Genomic DNA, 22,204 nt, shown 5'->3' on the forward strand with positions numbered 1-22,204 from the left:
AAATTGCCACTCCAGAGGCTGGCGATGCATTGCAATGAGAATTTTAAGAATCCGCTTTCTAGTTCGGCGCGTCAGTTTTATCAGTCATTCATAATTATCGGGCAAGGATCCAAGCGCAAGCAGGCTATATAGGGCAGCAGTGTGGAGTAGTGGTTACGGCTCTGGACTCTTGACCGGATGGTTGTGGGTTCAATCCCCAGTAGGGGACACTGCTGTTGTACCCTTGAGCAAGGTACTTTACCTAGATTGCTCCAATAAAAACCCAACTGTATAAATGGGTAATTGTATGTAAAATAATGTGATATCTGTATAATGTTAAAGTTGTAAGTTGCCCTGGATAAGCAATAATAGTGTATATATATATATATATATATATATATATATATACCACGATTAATGTTGTTATTTATTTAAAATGCTCTCTAGCAATAAAGCTAAACATATAACTATGTCTCCTCAAAGACCACAGAAATACCAGCGATGAACATACAGCTACTGCACGTTTTGCTCTCAGAGCAGTATAGTAACATTTGGGATACGTTATCAAACTGGAATATCCACATATTCTGATTTCGCAACGACTAAACGATGGAATAAAACTATATGGAATTAACAAACAAAAATACAATTCCTGTGGAAAACAGAACAGTGGCGGCATACCGTGATTACAATAATGCGTTTGACTAGAAGTCTTAGTTCTTACTTAGGTTTGTATCAATTATACAATATACAGCATGCCCCCCCCCCCCCAAAAAAAAAAGGTTGTACAGCATAGTGATACGGATGTACGGTATAGATTCACAGTGTATGTTATTGCAGTAAATACCGGTATGCAGTTGTGTGTGTGTGTGTATGCGTGCAGCTGGAAGCGTAGCGTACTGTATGATTAAACTACACTGTTGTGCTTATCATTACGACTGCTCATACATTTATTTTTGCTTGTTTGCATTGTATTATTTATTTTTTTTTCATCCCAGTGGCGCACGGCGATGCTACTTGTTGGACCTGGTACTCTGTTAGCAATGAGCGACCTGTCAGACAACTGGTAGCAACGCATGAAACCTTGTTTGAGCTGAGAGGTGGGCGTTTTGTGGAGTACTGCCAACCAGCCAATGAGCAGCGAGAGAGGCGGGGCGTAGCATCCGATGTTACTACAGTACCACGGGCAGCTGTGGAAAGAATCTCACAGTAGCAACAAGCAGTTTACCTCGCTAGTAAATGGATTATACCGTCTCCCTCCAAGTGCAGCATCAGTTAAAGGTGTTCCCTACTCACCTGTACCAGGACTACAGTTTGGAATTACAGGTAGGTCCGCAATAAATATCACTTTGTATCAATACACCATTAAAAACGGTTAAACTAGCATGTTTTCTTTCTACCCCAGCACTTCAGCCGAAGAGCGTGTTTTTGTCGTAACGAGCTATATAAAATGAAAGTGATTTGAAGCGTGCTGTCTGTATAAGTTTGGACTTTTGTATTTAAATCCAAGCTGAAAAGTGCTGCATTGCACGCTAGGAACTAAGAAGACGTCAGTTGCCATTCACGTAACATGTATGTCTGGACACATCCATTTTCACGCAACTAAGTGTGTGGGCTACAAACCTTGATACTGTGTCGTGCATGTACACGATACGTGATTTATCTTGTTGCATGAAATACTACTAGACCGCAAGAAAAACACGAGTAAGAGTTTGCAACAGCCTGCAACGACAGGCTCAGCATCTCATTAGCACACTTTGGCAATGGAAAATCCACACAGTGCGTGCGGTGAAGAGCCCATCAGAGAGTTGGATTGCTGTACAGTTCAGCAGGCGCACTCGCGGACAGCGTCTTTGAAATCTGCAGGCTTGACAGATTCTAATCTATTGCTGTACAGTTCAGCAGTCGCACTCGCGGACAGCGTCTTTGAAATCTGTAGGCTTGACAGATTCTAATCTATTGCTGTACAGTTCAGCAGGCGCTCTCGCGGACAGCATCTTTGAAATCTGAATCTATTGACCTGTATAACCTACAGGTGTGCCCAGAGTAAAAACGGGGAGGCTGGGGCACTTTATTTAGTAGTGATAGGATCGGGGACAATATCAATGCAATTAAAGAAAGACGTTAGATATAAAAACTGTAATTGCAAACTGTAACTGTAGTTTACATATTTAGACAGGACTGTACGACTAGCATTTCTTTATAACACTACTACAGCTATTACTACTAATGGAACATTTATTCTTGGATAATACACATAGGCACACAATGTTATTCAGGAACAAGAAAATCATATTTAATTTTCTATTATTATTATTATTATTATTATTATTATTATTATTATTATTATTATTATTATTATTATTATTATTATACCATTACATTTGGTTCCAGTATTGTGAAATTACTCCGTATTTTTCTTCTTCAGTTTGATAGCTTTAATACACCTACTATTGAAGGTACTGAAATGATTTAAATACATTTGGCGTTGTGAAGCGCTATTGCCATACCGCGTGGACACTGGCAATGCTTTTTCTGAGCAAGCTGGCGTGTTTACTCCTGTGCCCCGGATGGGGGCTGATGCTGTCAGAAGTGTTGTAAATTATAGTAATGCGTCAGAGGCTTTTATGACGTGTCATTTTGTTTTATTGGGCACAGTTTTGTAAATGGCATTTTTAAGATGAACATTTTAGTGAAAATGGCGACCTATGGGTCTATGTGTAAAAACTGCAGCCCAAGCAGAGTGCAAATATATATATATAGTGGCCGATAACTGGACTAGCTATTCTGCGCTTTCTATAAGTCATTTTAAAAATGTGTACTTTGTCCCTTAAAAAAAAAAATACAATATAAACTTCATTATCAGGGGTTGGTATTGCATTGGTTTTATTTATTTTTAATGTTGTACAGTACTATATTTTACAGCACAAGTCCTTGCGTCAAAAATACTATAATATACTAGTAGAAAAAGTAAATACCTAAAGAAATAAAATAAATACCTAACCCTAAATACCTTTTAAAAAAAGGTTATCTACGCGAATACCAAAACACAAATAATTTTCTATTTACGAACGACATACACAGTGTAACGACCTTTGTGTGCCCCTCTGACGTCAGTAACCAGGGGAAGCATCGTCGGGGGTTAATTGACCTGTAGCCTACCGGTACTGTTATTTAATCACAGCTTCGACTTCGTAATATGTTTAATCCAGCATTTTTGTTCCCCATTCGTAATAAATAATATAATACCCTGACCAGAGGGGTTGCTTCAGCGGTTATTCTACCTGTGGGGAAAATGTTATTACAATTTTTAAAGGTTATAAGTTGTGTGACGCATGATACGATCGAGGAGCACGCACTCAAAAATGCCATTCAATGTATGTAATATGTATTTATTGATTTGTGCTGCCGGAAAAAAAATGCAATTGATTATTCATTTATAAACCCATACGCCTGATATGCATTGTCAAATAATTTTACTTATTGAGTGATTCCTCGAGGTCCCAGACTAACCTCGTGCGCTGTTGTTGTTGTTGTTGATGACGGTAATATAAAATATTCAACAGCATTTTAAAAATACTCTTGCTTACGTCAAATAATTTGGAACTCCACTTGTCCTAAATTATAGTTGCTAAACTGGTGAATGTTGTTTTTGGTCTGGCATAAACTAGAACAATTTAGCAATGCAAATTCCCCCCCGGATGCGCTAAATATTAGTTTATGGATGCAACGGTCTATTATTATTTTCAGTCATTTTAAAACTATTACTGTTTGTGACGTAACATTCAGTCCTGGAGGGACCGCAAGGTCCCGTTTTATTTGAACCCCTAATGTTATCACCTAATCCCGTTGGAACCTTACAGGACCCCCAGTGCCAGTCTGAGGTAGGGTGTACACATACATGCCAAAAACCTTTTTTTTTCTTGTCCTATTCTCATGTATAATAAAGGAGTTACTGTACTTAATTTCGCATTCTTCAACTCTTCAAACAAATCATTTAGGGTTGAAAGGCTTGCTGCAGCTTTTCATGTTTTTATACACTATTTATACCTCAAATGTATTTCTGTGTGGGATTAGGAAGTGTATTCTTTACTGTACAGGAAAAACAGATCTCATACCGCCATCTGCAGTTCAGCTATGCCTACTGAATTATAAAATCTATATTTAGCAAAACAGACAGTAACCCAAACTGCAGGTGTGAAAAAAAATGTTCAGCCTTTTCAGTACTGTGATTGCCCATAGTTGTCTGCTGTCGGTGTTAGATTCTGTCCGTCTGTGTTGAAATTAGAATTACACGTTTCTGCAGGGCAAGTCTGTAATATATAAAATCTGCATCTCCCTGTTGCAGGTCAGCTTCAGGGATCTTCCAGGTGATAGTATACACTCAGACACAGGATTGGAAATAAGACTCCTATTGCATAACAGTTCCACCCATTCCAGGTATAACTAGGCGCTTGAATATTATTATTATTATTTATTTCTTAGCAGACGCCATTATCCAGGGCGACTTACAATTGTTACAAGATATCACATTATTTTTACATTATTATTATTTTTTTTTAACAATTACCCGGTTTTTACTGGAACAATCTAGGTAAAGTACCTTGCTCAAGGGTACAGCAGCAGTGTCCCCCACCTGGGATTGAACCCACGACCCTCTGGTCAAGAGTCCCAAGCCCTAACCACTGCTCCACACTGCTGCCCCACATAGCCACAGTGTAGAGGTAACAAGCTCAGGTGTGTCTTAGCGTAAAATCAGGATTGGATCAAACTGCTATGCAATGGGAGCCTTATTTCCATTCCTGCTCAGACATTTAATCCCTTATCACAGTTTATTAATCATAGTCTTGGCACACTTCCGAAATATCCCAGTAAACTTAACCAAATCATTCTCCTAGTAACTACTTCAACGGTGACCAAAGTTGGCTTCCAAGTCCCAGTAGGGTTGGACAGTTTTTGAGACCAGATGATCTTGTCTTGGCTGAAATCCACAGAATTTTTTAATAAAGCATGGTCTGTTAAGCTCTTACTCAGGGATTTCTCTGACTTGCATACGGTATGTTCATGTTTTGTAAAACGCGTTTTAATATTGATGTTTCCAGCTTGTGTATGATGTCCCAATTGTAACTTGATATGACCCTCGCTGCTTCCTCTTGTAAAGGCTTCCAAGACACTCTTGACAAGAGCACAGCTAGTTGAAAAGGACACCAGCAATGCTTCGTACGACGTTAAAACATACTGGGATTCATCAGTTGATCTAAACGCTGGCAGGCATAGAATTGTAATGACTTGATTAGCAACGGTGTTGAGATCTGCAGTACCAATCATACAGACTTCAGCACTGTTCAATTTGTTTTTGCACTATGCCTGTCTGAAATGTAGAATCCTATTCCTATTCCATTGCAATGTGAGGATTGTTCATGTTTAAAGATCCATGTTTTTTTTTTTTCTTCCACGACAAGGTGCTGTGCTTTACATAAGTGTGACATCTTAAAACAAACTCCTAACATACAGTATTAGAACACATAGGAAATTGCTGTGTCATTTATGTGGATGCACATTGATAATAATAATAATAATAATAATGATAATAATAATAATAATAATAATAATAATAATAATAATAATAATAAGGACAAACACGTTTTTGCGTTGAGTCTCTCTCATGACTGATTAAAAAAAAAAAGTATTGACATGTATTCTGTAATATATAAAAGCTGCGTCTCCCTGTTTCAAGTCATATTGATTCACAACAGACTTTGACATAAGGCGAACAACAGATGTTCGGTTGGCAGGTGCTTCTGTATCCAAGAATGTGCAAATTACAGATGCACACCACCAGATCCTGGAAGGAATTAGAGGAACGTTATAGATGACCGTTAATGATGAATCCTCTGTTGAATCATTTAGCTCAGGTTCAACAAACAATGCAAAAAACAAAAAGACAATAATCTGTCATTGCGGACGATCTGCTTATTGATGTTAATGTCTCCCACCTATTCCCATCACTAACATTCAACAGCTTTGCATTGAGCAGAGGTGCATATCACTTGGCCCCAGGGGGAGCTATTTAAATTGCTTAATATTTATTTCTCAGACCTTTGTTGCGATGCAGGATAACTCCCAGGAGGTTCCGTGCTACGAGATTTTATACCATATTGATTCTGATGTGGAGTTTCTGCACAGAAGGTAATACATCAGTAGATGAAAGGTCTTTTGGACTGGATCAGCTGTTGGCTTTATCAAGAGGATAGGCTTCTTTCAAGAGCCATCCAGACATCTGCTTGTTCCTGGGAGGTGACCAAGCATGAATGCTGCATGGTGTTCTCAGGGCTGCACTGAAGGCGCATGGGAGGGAACACAAAGCAGGAATGCCACGTTTTACAGTCCTGGTACAGCTGGGAGGAAAGTCTTCGGAATTTTTAGAATAGAACATTTGACTCCTCACAATCTTTTTTTGAAGTGTCTCGAAACATATCTTAAAATACTTTGAACTAACAAAATAATTTCTGTAAATCCTATGAGGGGTACAATCAACAAGCAAAATCGCTAAGTAGAGCCCCCCTAGCGCTGTAGAACAAGGGGCCAAGGGGAGCTCAAACTGTATTATAGGATAATTGAAAGTGTGTGGAGGAGCTACAATGAGGAGCGTACGATTATATGTGAAAACTGTACAGTTACTGTAAATTGTCATTGTGTGGGATAGCCTTAACCACTGTTATTTAAATAAAACAGGGCTCCAGTCACAGACCACCAGCAGATCTTCCCAAATGGGCCACCTCTGGGTCAGTAGAATCCATAACCGCATGTGAAGTCTTGGACAACAAAAAACAGTTTTTTCTTAGAGGAATGAGCTAGTGGGTTAGGCAGCTACAGGTCTTCACTTTAAACACTGATCAGCAGTAATTGAGAACACTTTAAGAATCAAGACGCAAAACAGTAAATAATATATGCGTGAGGATCAAAATAGAGCACCAGGGTGATTAATCGATCTATGAATGAATAAATAAATAAAAGCCACGGCAATCGATCACTGATTAATCAATTCATTGAGCAGCTCTATATTTGACCCAATATTTATTTCCCAGGTCACAGTTTTCCGACACACGGACACCTGCTGAGGAAATGAATGCTACCACAGAGTTAGGAACCCCTTGGCAATGGAGGTTGTTCATAAGTCTGAAATGTTCATAACTAATGTCCAAATTAGGCAGCCTGAAACAAAATTGACCATGAGAGTCCAGTTAGCTTCGAGGTTATCCAACATAATGACTGCAGAACTCACAACCTCATCCATTGTCTCAGTTAGCTGAGTTGTAACGTATATAGTTATTTGGCTGAAGTAGAAAAGCAGTCTCAGAAAAAGTAGATGAATGTTTTGTCTAATGCCTACATCAGTCCACCTGACTACACGCCTATTATCTTGTCTTGTAAAAAGAAATGGCAAAACAAAAAAAAGCTACAGTGCACAAGCAATTTACTTGAAAAGTATTCATTGTGACACTGGATTGACTGCCTCTCCTCAGGCTGTCTGGAACCTTCACTTTACTCATTCCAGAATGCAGTTGTTCGGAACTCATTGAGGCTGAAGAGGAGGTGACTTGGAATTGAGCATGTGGGAGGTTTGTTTGCCAATAAAAGAGAAAAACAGGCAGAGATCAAATTCCACTTTGAGAAAATAGTGCGTTCGCTTGTATTACCTTTAATGAGAGGATGATGGCGAAAACCTTTTGAGACACCACGTAGATCTCCCTTTACAGCTTCCAACATCATTTAACTTAAACCTAATTCTCATGAAATGTCAACCCATGGCACTGTTTGCTAATACCAGGTGCTGGTTATTGTAATATTGACTTGCTAGTGCCCAGCTGTGCACATGTGTTTCTGATGCATCCTTTGTAGATCCATCACTTGTATGCAGATTAATAAAGGTTACTGTGACCTGTAATTTTTCGTTTCGTAGAATCAATATGAAATTAGATTTCAGCAATTTGTAACTCATTCAGATTATGCCCCTGCAATATGCATGAGTAAGTAATCAATTTTCTTTATTTTTTTTATATTGATGTTAATTGACATTTTTTTTTTTTTACAAATGGGACATTTCAAATCCTTGAAATATCAAGGCAGATTTATTCAGGTTCCAGCTGCACGGCTCTCAACAAAATTGCGAGACTGTCCTGTGTTAGTTGTGAATTTGGTTTTCCAATGTGTAAGGAAATTAAATTATGTCTGTAAAGGAGCGCACAAAACAAGGATTTAAGCAGAATTTAACAAGTTTCCTTTATTGATTCCAAAAGTCATACGTTATCATTAGACATAATAATGAGCCCGCTAGTTATAAGCAGAAATTAAGAAGTCTTTAGTTACCTAATCAAACATTGCTTCTCAAATACCTGTCTTATATATCTTGCCTAAACGTGTGTGTGTGTGTGAAGGTAAACCTTGCTTTTGCAAGCTTACTTTCTCTCTGTGTGTTCAAACCAAGCTCAAGGTCCCATGCCCCTCTTGCAGCTGTGCTGAGCAGTGTACGCAGTAATATTTATTTAAATCCCTTCTACATAGATTTTAACTACAAACGTGTTTCTTTCTATAAATTGAGTATCCACAATACTTTTCATTTGACCTATTACAAGTGGATTCCTTTAATTATTTTTTAAAGATTGACTGCTGGATGCAGGTCGACCTCAAACATTCAATAAACCATGACCTTAATGTCTGTACGGTGTCCCATTGACTATCATCGACTGGTTGTGATGTAGGACCACCACGTTCCGTACTCCAGTCTTACAATGAAAGTGAAGTTAAGCTTGGCGTGGCCGTGTTGCTGTGTGGCAAATTTCATCCAGACGAGTCATATGGGGAATTTCCTCCAATAGCAAATGTCGTGATGGTTTTGTTCAGGCGGATCACGTGACACATCATGGATTAGGGCAGTTTATATTATTATTATTATTATTTATTTATTAGCAGACGCCCTTATCCAGGACGACTTACAATTGTTACAAGATATCACATTATTTTTACATACAATTACCCACTTATACAGTTGGGTTTTTACTGGAGCAATCTAGGTAAAGGGTACAGCAGCAGTGTCCCCCACCTGGGATTGAACCCACGACTCTCCTGTCAAGAGTCCAGAGCCCTAACCACTTCTCCACACTGCTGCCCCAAACAATATATATATATATATATATATATATATATATATATATATATATATATATATATATATATATATATATATTAGAACTAGGAATATCATTGCGTAATAACAACAAAATATCTGTTAGTCAGCTGTTACTCCTATGCAAGCCTTTCAAACTATTGATATTCACAATAATTTGCAGCCATTATTCAAATATTATCAATTTGTCTATAATTATGTGGTGTTTTTATACATGTTTGTATTGCGCTGTTTGTACATTGTAATTGTTCTCTTGTTTTCCAGGACCTCTGTCTCAATGGGTAAATCTCCTGGTTAAATACATTAAATATTTAAAGTGCAGTAATATTTATAATTTAAGTCTAAATTCATACCTTCATTAAACCACATCTTTTTTTAAAATCCATATAATGGATAATCTGAACACTCACATTTCTTAATTTCTCATGTTTTTTCCATGGTTATTTTAGTCTGCCTTTACCATAGTTTACCCTGGTTTGCCATGTTTATTAATATGCATTACCATACTTCGTTAGTCTTTACCATGCCCTAACTATGCTTTCCCATGCTTTATTACACTTTGCTATGGGACATTTTTATAAGGGTAGTATGACCAAATTTAAAAAAAATGTTAACTGTCAAAAAACATAGTGTGACATGGAATAAAAATGTTACAAATATCTTGGGAAATGCCATGTTCAAATCAAGGAATGTCATGCTTGACCAAACAGCTTTAACAAAGCGGGCTAAAAAGAATAGACGGGAACAGGTGGCAACCGAGATAAACTGCTTGGAAATATCAGGCTTAGGTGGGAAGTGTCAGGGCTCACGGAAACTGATTCCCCGTGTCTGGATTTAAATCCCAGCCTTACAACAAATACCTGCAGAAATAAATTAAAAAGCAGTCATGCTTGCGCAACCAATTCAGCAGGCTGCTGATAGCACAGACTACAAACGTTATTTGGGACAGGTACAGCACTGCCCCGTGCCGATTAATTCCTGAAGCCAAACTGAAAGAAATAAAGCTCACCTATACAGAAAAAAAAAAATCTCATTGTGATCCTATTATAATGCGAGTGTATGCACTTCTGTTCGCCTTTAGCAGACCTCAGCTGTACCAGCCACGGCAACACAATGGTTTGGGAACTAATACTTTAACAGGTGATGCAATGGTCCTGATAGCACCCTGTCTGTTTGGTGCTTATATTGCATTGCAGCGCTAGCAGTGTTTGCTGTGAGTTATACTATGGGGGTAAATGCAGCTCAGGTGGGCCACATTCTGGGGAGGTGCTCCCTCCATTTGTGTTTGGTTATGGTGATGGTCTGAATGTCTGCAGATTTGTATAGCTTGTGTCAAGCGCTGAGCAGCCACACTTAGTCTCCTTTCCACTGTGGTATCATTCTGCCGATGGCAGTCTCATCCCAATGGCTTTGTGCTTTGCCATTGCCCCTCGGCGCAGCTCTGTTGCATTGCCATTGTAGTGCCACTGCTAGCCACTGATTGGAGATCATTTGGAAAGGGTGCACAGTGGCTGAAATACTGTGGGACCATTCTACAAATGGTAGCCTCATCTCTTACTGTGGAGAACACCAATGCAGTTGTAAACCAATTCATTCTTATGGACTGAACATCAGAACATGCTGGCATTGGTTTTACAGATACAACTTGTATTAATCAACACATTAAAATTCTACATTGAGTTGTGGTAGGTGTTTTTTTTTTCTATATTGGAAAGTTTAAGAAGGTGATGTATGTTTCTGTTTATTTTTTGATATTTTGTATTCTTTCACAGTTTTTTTTAGCGCTTTAGCATATTTTAAAACCAGCCCAATATTGATCAGTTTTTGTACTCTCTGTGTAATCCTTATCCATTTATTGAATTAAGCTAGCACAAATCCATAGAATAAAGGGCACTGATGCTTGTATTATTGGAATGAATTAACTAACCCCACTGAGGGCAGAGATGAAGTCAATTTGAAATCAGTCCCATTTGTTTCCATCAGCAGCAAACCAACATGCTTTCATTGCGACTCTGTAATAACCTTTAAGGTGGTCTTTTTCCAGTCATAAAGCAGAGTAATACAGCATTATAGTAAAGGTAATAAGACCCCATGGAACAGGTATTACAGCCGTGTAATTGGCTGGGAATGTAGTGGAACATTCTGATCGAAGGAAGCTATTATTATAATGGTATTAATATCACACATGAATACATACGTGATTGATTACGGATCAATGCTTATGGCCCATGAAGTACTGATTAGGCTGAAAGCTTTTATCAGTGTGTACCGTGAACCCTTATGAACCTTTAACATATCCTTATTGAACAATTGTGTGTCTCGTAGTAAAAGCATAGCAAAGTGTAAAAAAACACATTAAAAACATAGAGAACCATATTATAACTATGGTAAATGCATATTGTAACTATGGTACATGCATATTATAACTATGTTAAATGCATATTATAACTATGGGAAATGCACATTATAACTGTGGTAAATGCATATTATAACCAGGGGAAAAGTATGTGAAAACTGAAAATGTACCATGCATTTGCATGCAGTGTGAGCGTGTCTAATTGTTGTTGCTATAATTTTGCAGTTCGCTATACTTTGCCCATTATTAGACTATGCATTTCATACTTTCTGCTTATGGGGAAAAAATAAATAAAAAAAACAATCGTTTCAGGCTAGTGCTTTCACCAGTCTTCCTACGCGTTGTTATTTCATGTGTCAGCAGCTGTGGTTAATATGCTCGCCCCTTCATTCAAAACACGTGTCTAAACTACCATACGGACACATTGATGCCCTCTTCTGCATCAGTAAAGAGGCACTGCACTCATCCCTGCTGCTCTCATACAAAGACTTGTTAGCTTCAAGAGAGGAATGTTAAAACATGAAGACACCAAGACAACAGGACTGTAGCTCTGCAACTCTGGGGTTACATTAGCTGCTAATGGTATTCTGATTTCATTTATTCAGTGGTAGTCTCTGTTCATGATCTGAACATTACCTTTAAGCCCCCCCCCCCCCCCCCCCCCCCCGGGTGATTTCTTGACCACCTTGATTACACCACTGAACTAATGGAAAGAGGGCTGCAAAATATAATTTCAGGGACAGTGGTATTAAGATTGGTGTCTGTTAAGTTAGTCTTATGTTAGGCTTTGCAATTGTCTGACACAAATGTCTATATCATTTAATCTCACTGTAATAATGTGACTTTGTAGACATGGAAAAGCATTTATTATGAGACCTGTATAGGATAACGTGACCTATTTCCTTTGCCAAATCCTCCCAGGACATTCCCTTATAAAAGTATGGTAAGAAATATGGCAAACCAGGTTAAACTATGGAAAATGCATAGCAGTGTGGAAAAAAAGCATGGGAAACCTGAAAAAAACACCATGCAAAAATCCCCTTGGAAACTTTTATAAGAGATCATAGAGATCATAGACTAGCCTAAATAGCAGAGTATGCCTGCCATACTGCACTGATTAAGAAATACAATAATGTTTCAAAGGCAGGGGGCTTCCTTATCTGTCCTATTTGTAACAGGAAAATGGGATTAGAAACCCTGTTGCAATTAACTGCTCATCAACGGAGACAATTTGAAGTGGTCGAGTGGAAATTTCCGCAGGGTATTTGCTGAGTAAAATATATATCACTTCCAGCACACAGACTGCTGCATGACCCACTGATGGATCATAAGTGCACTGATTGTGAAAACGGATGGCCCTGATGGTGGTAGAGATGCTGTACCTAACACTCCTACAATTTTGTGAATGTTTTTTTTTTATGTCCACCTCTACTGCTTCGGACAGTTATTTATTTTTCTACATAATGAGGTCTTAAACAGCAACAGATATTTTACAACAAGCATGGATCTGTACAGCAAGCACAGATCTGTGCCTCTAAACAACATATTAGTTGCAATCTATCCATCTATTCTGAAGGTTATTAAATAACTCTAAAGGTAAAATGAATTGGATCCCTTCGAGCTACAGTGGTGTTTTATTTTTCTTTATTTGTTGTGGAAATGCATGTGTGTTTTTGTTGTCATTCTCGTGGGGAAAAAAATATCTCTAATCATTAGTAGTTCACCTGTTTGGAAGAGGCTGGGAAAAAAGTGGTTTGTAGCATTGAAACTTCCTTGTCACATGGGTTCACTTATTCTAATGAGAGAGAGAGAGAGAGAGAGAGAGAGAGAGAGAGAGAGAGAGAGAGAGATCATGTGACCTGAACACCCCCCTGTCTGCTAAGAATTTTGCCAGAGTTTGTGGTGGTTGGTTTAGTGACGTGGATAAAAGTCCAATGGGAGCTAAAGTAGGCTGTGATGGTAGGCCTGATTTTAAACCAGCCCTCAATGAATGGGGAATTAGCCTATTGCACTGTATGTAATTATTTATTAAAATATGCTACAAGACAACAGATTTGATTTTATAGAGGACAGGAAGTGGTTGTTGGGACTGTTAACAGTGTTACACAGCATGTTCTATTTTTACCAAACAACATTTTATGCCCCCCCCCCACCCCCCCCCCCCCCCGCTTTTTTATCTGTAAAAATTCTTAGGCAGTAGATACCAGTTCCATGACCAAAGTATAATGTGCTGTTGAAATATAGGAGCACAGTGCTCTGCTCATCACTCTTAAGAGTCTGGTGCCACCGTGATCCCATCCAGAAACAGGTGCATTGAGATGGGAATACAACACAGTACCACAGGCACATTTCCAAACCCGGGCTCCTTGGAAAGGCTAATTGAATTAGGAGCCTGTTCATGCTTTTATGCATAGCCATACACAAAACTAAATGTTTAATCCAGTGTTACGTGACACCACTGACGTCAGAGAGAATGAATTCTCATTCGCAATAGCTCAACCATATAGCCGGGCGCATACAAAATGCATGACCTGGAGACAAAAAACATATTGTTCCAAGCATGTGATGATGACAGGATATGGAAAGGAACAGTTGTATAATAAGAAAGTAAGAGGGGAGGGCTGAGTGGTTTCCACAACTGGAGAAGGGGCAACCGGAGGCCTATAAATTATTACTGGCTGACAGATTGATAAATCGTGGCAGCGCTGTGCTGGAGAAGAGCTCCCGGCTTGGGTTTCCCCTTGCGGGTTCTTGCAAAGTTTGCTTTAGGATCAGAGACACAAGTCCCACAAGCGGACAAGGCAAATACAGTCTCAACAGGTGGTAATGTGACGTTAATGTGGCCGTGATTTGCCTTGTGGTCATTTCTTTGTTGCATGAAAGAGGTAAACACAGTGAATTCACGTGATGCATGTATGAAGTAAAAGACATCCCCAACACCTTGCAGACTAAACATAAGATTGATATTATTCTTATAAGCCCAGTATGGACTTTGTTTTTTTTAATTCAGAGTGCCCAATTATTTTGCCCCCGATTTTCTCCCCAATTTGGAATGTCCAATAATTCCCCACACAGGTTCAGCGGGCGTCCTCCGATCCCACAACCGAGCCAGCTTCTTCTTCTACACCCAGGAACTCGAGAGCGGATGTCAGCGAGCTCCCGAACACTGTAGGACAAAGGCCAGCCCTGCAGGTGTCCGCCTGAGCTCACTGGACGCCAGGCCAGTAGGGTCCGCTGTAGCGCGATGAAGGGAAATTTTCTGGTTTTGCTTCCCTAACCCACGGGAGCACTAAGGCCAATGCGATGATCCCTCCAGAATCCCGAGGACGCGACTGTGCGCTTCCCTGCCTGTATGACTCACCCTGCACACCACGCGGACGCGCTCATAGCCAGATTGATCTCTCTAACCCAGTGGGAGCTCCAAGGCCAATGCATTGCACCCTGATCAGCAATTCATTAATGTAACCAAGCTTGCAGACTCACCTTGCACTCCAAGCACCAGTGCTTTCACTAGGTGAGCCACTGGGGACCCTGTCTGCTTCACTTTGTGTAATGAATGATGCTGTCTTCTACTGCTCTGAATACGACGACTGGGGAGTTGACCTGGTTTATCTGGGGTTTTTTTTAGAGGTAGAAAGCCTGGCGACTGACTGTGCAGTGAGGGTCTGCTAAACAATCAGGGGACATCCACAAAGCAGAAAGGTTGCTGTCTAGAAATAACTCTACTAATCAGACTGAAGGGACAGCTCTACAAGCTCAGCTGGTCACTGTACCATATAAGGATCAGCCTCGTTTATTCATAATGAAACGGGGTAAGCACAAGCAGGATTACTATATAGATATTAAGATCTGCTCTTGTTTAGATCATTACAACAGAGCATGGTGTACATGACTTGAAATATAGGGCATTATTACTGTAGCTGAAGCTGTAACTTTTGTGCATGTGCATTTCGTTTCAGAGCAATCACTCCGTTTCTGCCAGCTTGTGAATTGCATACAGTGTCTGTTAGTATTATGATAATGGGGGGGGGGGGGGGTTAACACGATTTTCATGCTTGCTTTCTGTTCAGGGAGCACATGAATATTCAAAGCCTGCTTTGGTGTCTTGATCCAGTAAGCACTGTGCTGTTCCAATGCTTGTCCTCCTCTCCCTCAGGGTCGGTCACGTCTCAGTAATACCTACAGCGCTCCACGCATGCACTTTAGCTGAAATTAATTCTATATTGGGCATACTGCGTCATGCTGAACAGCGTTTTACAATGTCTGATTGATCTTGCATTGTCAAATTAGTTTCCTATTCATGGATTTGCAGTTGCCCACAGTACATTGCATGGGTTCCAGTGCTAATAGACTACTGTGCAAGGACCAAAAAGCTACACTGAAATAAGGAATCGGAAATCAAACAAGTGAAACGGCTGCTGTGATAAACTGAGGAGGGGTGATTCTCACAAAATATTGTTATACCATAAACTGGGAATCAGTTCCACTACAAACCCGGAGAGCATCTTTTATTTGTATGCCTTGATGGCTCATTTTTTAATTACAACTGGGAATAAAACCTCCACTTGATTGTTTTTGAATCCGGAAACCCTGCCATGCGTAAGGTATTACGTGCAGCCACAAATGAATATCTCAGCATTGCGTCGCTGTTTTATGGTGCAAATGCGACTGCTCAGTCTAAATGTGTGAACACAGGTTAGCCTAAAATGGGACAGGGAGATTTCAGGGTGAGCTGGTGAAAGATCTCAAATTCCATCAATATCCCGTTTAATACTATAAATATCGGTCTGTTTGACAGTAGCTTCATTTGAGTTACACCTGCCCCTAGTAAATTGTAAAGATGCAGTCATTTAAGACTGCGATTATATGTTTGATGTTCCTACTACAGCTACTGCACAGTACACTAGTTTTCTAGTGCACTTTCTCTATATATAACCGCATTTACAGTATAGAACAATTCAGCAATTAAACCAAATGGAAAAGGCAATTACCTGCATTGGGAAAGAGGAGCTTGCCTGTCAGCCAGTGGGGATTTGAGAGTTCAGATGGGGTGAGTTGGCTGGGGCCTCAGGTATATTCACATTATGTGCCAAGTTTCTGAAAGTTGAGTGAATTGGCTGCCGATAGACTGATAGCCCCTGTGGGATACAACAAAAGGTCAGTCAGTAACCCCAAAAAAACAACAAGGACAGTGGCTTGTTTACGGCAGTGCCCCCGGAAGCCAGGCTGCAAAATAAAGATTGTTTTAGTGCCAGAAAGGGCCCTGAGGGAAGCATAGTTTCCTGGTTTAACATAAAGAAGGACATCCCACAGCAGACTCCAGCACACACAGTGTACACTTCAGCAGCACCTGTTCTGGGGTTTGGGATTAATTGGTGGTAGATGAAAATAGTGTAACTGAGCTTCAGCAAAGACTGTGTGTCAAATTAAGTGGTGAGGTGGACTAATGCCCACTGAAGCTATTGTTTATGGGCTATAAGATCATGATAATCACAATTATCTTTAAAAAGAAAAACCCTGTTAATTGCTGCTTTCTCCCTAGTTAGGGGTGCTGTCTCTTTTGCACTCTCTTTTCTTTGCCTGCTTTTTAAATAAAGCTGTACCTGTGTTTTGTCCAACAGTAGAGGACGTGACAGAGTTATCTTCTGAGGCCAACCGTCTCTTTAGAGACAAATCGCTTGTTTACAGGACGAGAGAGAGAAAGATAACTTTTTTTAACTTTAAATGGCAAAAAATATTGCAGATGTTACAGTTTATCGGTAATCATTTTTAGGTGCAATAAATAATCAATTGCCGATAATATCATAATAACCGATTATTGTTCCAACCCTAGTCCACTGAAAGAGAACTATTTTGTCCTTAGCTGGATTTAAAGGTGGCAGGCATATGACCATCTCCTGGGTAGTGCGCCAGCTTAGCCTTTCGCTCTTCGCAGCTTAGGTACCTCACTTCCATAATTGAATACATCCAGCGAGGTCAGGTAAATGTGTCCTTAGCTTTTATTGAGCTGCTCAGTGGAGTGTTCTCCTTAACCACTCATAGACACTCTTTATTGCTTTAACATCTTTTTTAAGCACTTTCTATTATATCAGCAAAGCCCCCCTCCACCTCCTTAACTGACTCCAGCAACCCAAATGTGTAACAAGCAAGCATTCTCTTTTCATGTGCAATTGCTTGCTGTTTTGGATTCTCAGCAGATCTCAAGCTATGCTGAGTCATTTCAGCGCTAGGTATAGTATTCTTCAAGGAATAGTTCTGTACTGTGGGCAGCAGTGTGGAGTAGTGGTTAGGGCTCTGGATTCTTGACCGGAGAGTTGTGGGTTCAATCCAAGGTGGGGGACACTGCTGCTGTACCCTTGAGCAAGGTACTTTACCTAGATTGCTCCAGTAAAAACCCAACTGTATAATGTGATATCTTGTAACAATTTTAAGTCGCCCTGGATAAGGGCGTCTGCTAAGAAATAAATAATAATTATAATAATAATAGTAATAATAATACTATAAGTCTGTGGTGATGCTAAATGTTTGACCATAAACAACAGCTGTCGCCAAAAGTTTTGCATCACCCTTGTTGGAAAACATGGAACAAGTATTGAATAGCAGTTTGCTATGCATGAGGAATGACGGCTGTATTCATGTTATTTTTCTGAAAAGTGATTTAACATTGGATAGAAAAAACTGTTAGTTCCAAAAATGCAAGCACTGCTGTAATAGATGAAGACTGGCTATATACTCTGGGTATATAGATACTTGCACTGCATTGACTCCGAGCAAGCAAGAAATAATAGCAGCTTCATTGAGCAATGGCTGGCCAGCAGCACACGGCTGTACAAACAAGTCCTTTGATCTCCAGCCCTGACATGAAAGAAGTTTGCCCTTCGGGGAGTCCACTGGGGTATAAAACTAGTTAAACAGGTTTTTGCTTAGAAAATACAGCTAGTTTATGAGGGGGTCATAAAGCTAGTTTTCAAGGGGACCAGAAGGAGCCAGGCTCTAAGACTTCAGAGAGATCCAAAGAGATAATGCCACTGGAATCAAAGGGTCTCAAGAAGATGACAAAAACCAGATGTATGGACCTTTGTGGCACCAGGGGTCTGGAGAATGCACTGAGTTCAGAGGTCTTCACACTAGATCACACACACACACACACACACACACACACACTCACACTAAATGAAATATATGGTAACAGGATAATGAGTTGTACCTTTTCTATTGGTTAAGTGTCAGAGAAAGAGGAGGAGAGAGACACCTATGCAGAAGGGTATTTAATGTCATGCAACAATTGTAAGAACGAGTATTCTGTTTGTCCTGTACCTGGGACCAGACTCCCTGCATATTTCAATAAACCTAACAACTGATTGAAGAAAAGGACTCTGTGCAGTTTCTTGAACCTACTTACTCACCATCCTTTTTTTTAAGTTACATCAACCCTCCATATAGAATTAACTAATTTTGCTTCATAAACTCGAATGAAATCTGCTGAATAATGTTAATGCATTACACGCCGCTTTGTAGTTTTCCATATACTTAACTTATACTTAAGTCTTTGATAACTTGATGTTAAATAAAATTATGTTTGTGTAGTTGTTTTTATATATATTATGTTCCCTGATCATTAAAAACAGAAGGCTCTTGTTAAGCAGATTTTTAGACGCATTCCTTCAAATGGAGCTGAATTAATTCATTGTTAGCACAGTTGCCACAGTGATGCTGAAGATTTATTAGCGACACTGGGGCTGCGATCATTTGTATGACAAGCCCACGTACTGAGGCTGTGCTTAAAAAAAGGATTTGGAGCTTCTAATAATTCATGCTCTTAAAAGCTTTAACTGAGCTCTGGTAAAAAAAAAAAAAAAGTCTAGTTGCTTTGGAAGTGCATAGACAGTAATCTCATTATTTTTAAGGAGACACTCAACCCAGGTCTATTTTCTTAGTCTAAATAGTGGTGGCTCTTAATACTGGCACAATGAGAGCTCTGCAAGAATGAGAGTCCACCTCAATCCTGACCTGAACACCCACTGCCTGCCATTCAGTTGCATTCGCAATTGTAACGGTTTGCATGGTGGGTGTGAGATACATTTCCAGCTCATTTCACCTGTAACCTGAGCAGTAATACTCAAGCCCTCCTGAGGGAAACGCATGGGATGCCAGTGAACTGATTTTTGCATAATGCATACAGCCCCACCAGGCTGTCGGGTGTCCTCACTGGTTTATTCTTAAAGAATGAGTAGCACCAAATTCCATTCCTTTCCTGTTTTTCCTTCCATTTCCCCTACTTTTTTATGGTGTTTGCAATCGTTCGGAGTGGTTTTTATTGCAACTACTCAAGTGCTGTTTAATTTTTATAAGTCTGTGTGAATGCGGTTTGACTGTGAATTCAGTTTTAGCTGCCATATGTAAAGCAGGTTTGATTCAATGTCTTTATATTAGTACCAAAAGGAAATCCAACGTGGCAGACCACTGGTTGTCGCTGGCTCTGCTATAAAGAAAAGACCTAGGAGTTTATGTTGACTCAGAAATGTCTTCATCTAGACAATGTGGGGAAGCTATAAAAAAGGCCAACAAGATGCTTGGATATATTGTGAGAAGTGTTGAATTTAAATCAAGGGAAGTGATGTTAAAACTTTACAATGCATTAGTAAGACCTCACCTAGCATATTGTGTTCAGTTCTGGTCACCTCGTTACAAAAAGGATATTGCTGCTCTAGAAAGAGTGCAAAGAAGAGCAACCAGAATTATCCCGGGTTTAAAAGCATGTCGTATGCAGACAGGCTAAAAGAATTGAATCTATTCAGTCTTGAACAAAGAAGACTGCGCGGCGATCTGATTCAAACATTCAAAATCCTAAAAGGTATAGACAATGTCGACCCAGGGGACTTTTTTGACCTGAAAAAAGAAACAAGGACCAGGGGTCACAAATGGAGATTAGATAAAGGGGCATTCAGAACAGAAAATAGGAGGCACTTTTTTACACAGAGAATTGTGAGGGTCTGGAACCAATTCCCAGTAATGTTGTTGAAGCTGAAACCCTGGGATCCTTCAAGAAGCTGCTTGATGAGATTCTGGGATCAATAAGCTACTAACAACCAAACGAGCAAGATGGGCTGAATGGCCTCCTCTCGTTTGTAAACTTTCTTATGTTCTTATGTTCTTCTTTTGTAAAAACATGTTGGTTAATCTAGCCTGTGTCACATACGGGTTGATGTGGTAAACTTACTTTCTGATCAACCTGTATATCTATGGAAGACAACTGATTCTTCTACACTGTGTAAGCGTCTTAACAAAGATGTATAATATAATAAAAACATATTCAGTAGTTGAGCAATTGCGAAAAGAAGAAATCACAAGGATTAAAAGGTAAAATGACAGTAAAAAAATAAATGACATTTGAAGGTTTTTGTGTCAACTCTTCTCAAACCTGCATAGCCGTGGCTAATCTTATTAAAGGTGTACTGAAGGTGTACCCTGTGTAATGGGCAGGGTTGTGTGATACACTGCTATTAAAGATACAATCCAGGGCTGTTTTATTTTTTATTTCACATTATTTCACATTTTTGGAATTGAAGCAGTCTCTTCCTGCCAGCTTGAAAATTGGGTTATTGTGACAGTTAGATAAAATCGAGGGCATACGTGGAAAGAAGTGCTACTGTTCATCTCAGACTCCAGTTTCTCTTTGTGATCGGCAGACTGTGGACGCGCAATGCTCTCGGGTTGTGAAGTGAAAGTCCCTGCGTTTCAGGAATAGTTTAAAACACCTGCCATCAGTAGCACACACTTGTGGTGTGGTTGTAGCGAACAAAATATTTCTGTTAATCTTCTGTACCGCCACTCGGGAGCCCCCCTAGTTATCATGTTTAAAAAACGAAAATACACATTTGCTATAACTTTCATAGCCTACATAAATCAGAGGTGACCTGAATGGACAGAGAAACATAATAAGTGATTTGCAGGCAAGACATGCCTGTATCATAATACAGTATAGTTTGAGTTTAACAAGGACATATTACGAAGTAGTTAACTCAGGGAATCTGAGGCCAATATGTTTTATAACAACTGTTAGTAATTGACTTCCAATATCAGAGTCACGTGTGCAATGTCAGTTGCCTCACTGCAGAAGTGAGGCGGATGGTAAAACTGCTAATGCAGTATTAACAAGGATTGCTGTTCAGAAACGATTATCTGTTGCTAATCAGCTTGCGGCCACAAAAACAAATTAGGAGATCGAGCAGGAGCACCTTTGAGCTTGTGAATAATTCAGGGGCAGTGGATATAGCTTGCCATTTACAATTCCCATTTGCTTCCAGCAGCTATTTGTATGGGGGCTGTCAGTTTATTTCCCTAAGGGTTCTCCAAGCAATGTGTTTTATATCAGACTTCAATACTGTACAGTCATATCCATTATTACCCTGTCGGAATTGATATATACAGTTGTAGTCAAAAGTTTACTTACCCCAATGGAAATTTATAATTTCTAGAAATTTTTCGAAAACAAAGAATTATAGGAAAAATCTTTTGTAGCAAAAGTTTTGCTTTTGTGGATGAGGAAAAGCAAGTTACAAGAAACAGCTATTTGAGGCCCCTTTAGCAATAATAACCTCTTTTAAATGATTAGGATATTTGTCAAAGAGCCTTTGGCATGATTCTTAGTGCTTTGTGGCCATTCTTCAATGCAAAATTGT

At 39.5% G+C, this 22,204-nt stretch overlaps 1 protein-coding gene across 2 annotated transcripts in view; it reads left to right on the forward strand.

The window, feature by feature from the left end:
* The first annotated feature begins 1,180 nt into the window (after window positions 1-1,180).
* Window positions 1,181-22,204, forward strand: part of LOC117397949 (zinc finger matrin-type protein 4) — a 90,659-nt gene continuing 69,635 nt past the window's right edge. For both annotated transcript variants that reach the window (XM_059013592.1, XM_059013593.1), the window contains exon 1: window positions 1,181-1,305. In XM_059013592.1, coding sequence (XP_058869575.1) covers window positions 1,219-1,305 — 87 coding nt within the window. In that variant the 5' untranslated portion in view covers window positions 1,181-1,218. The remainder of the gene's footprint in view (window positions 1,306-22,204) is intronic.

Source organism: Acipenser ruthenus, chromosome 46 (genome assembly GCF_902713425.1).
Source record: "Acipenser ruthenus chromosome 46, fAciRut3.2 maternal haplotype, whole genome shotgun sequence".
In the NCBI taxonomy this organism is placed as follows: Eukaryota; Metazoa; Chordata; class Actinopteri; order Acipenseriformes; family Acipenseridae; genus Acipenser; species Acipenser ruthenus.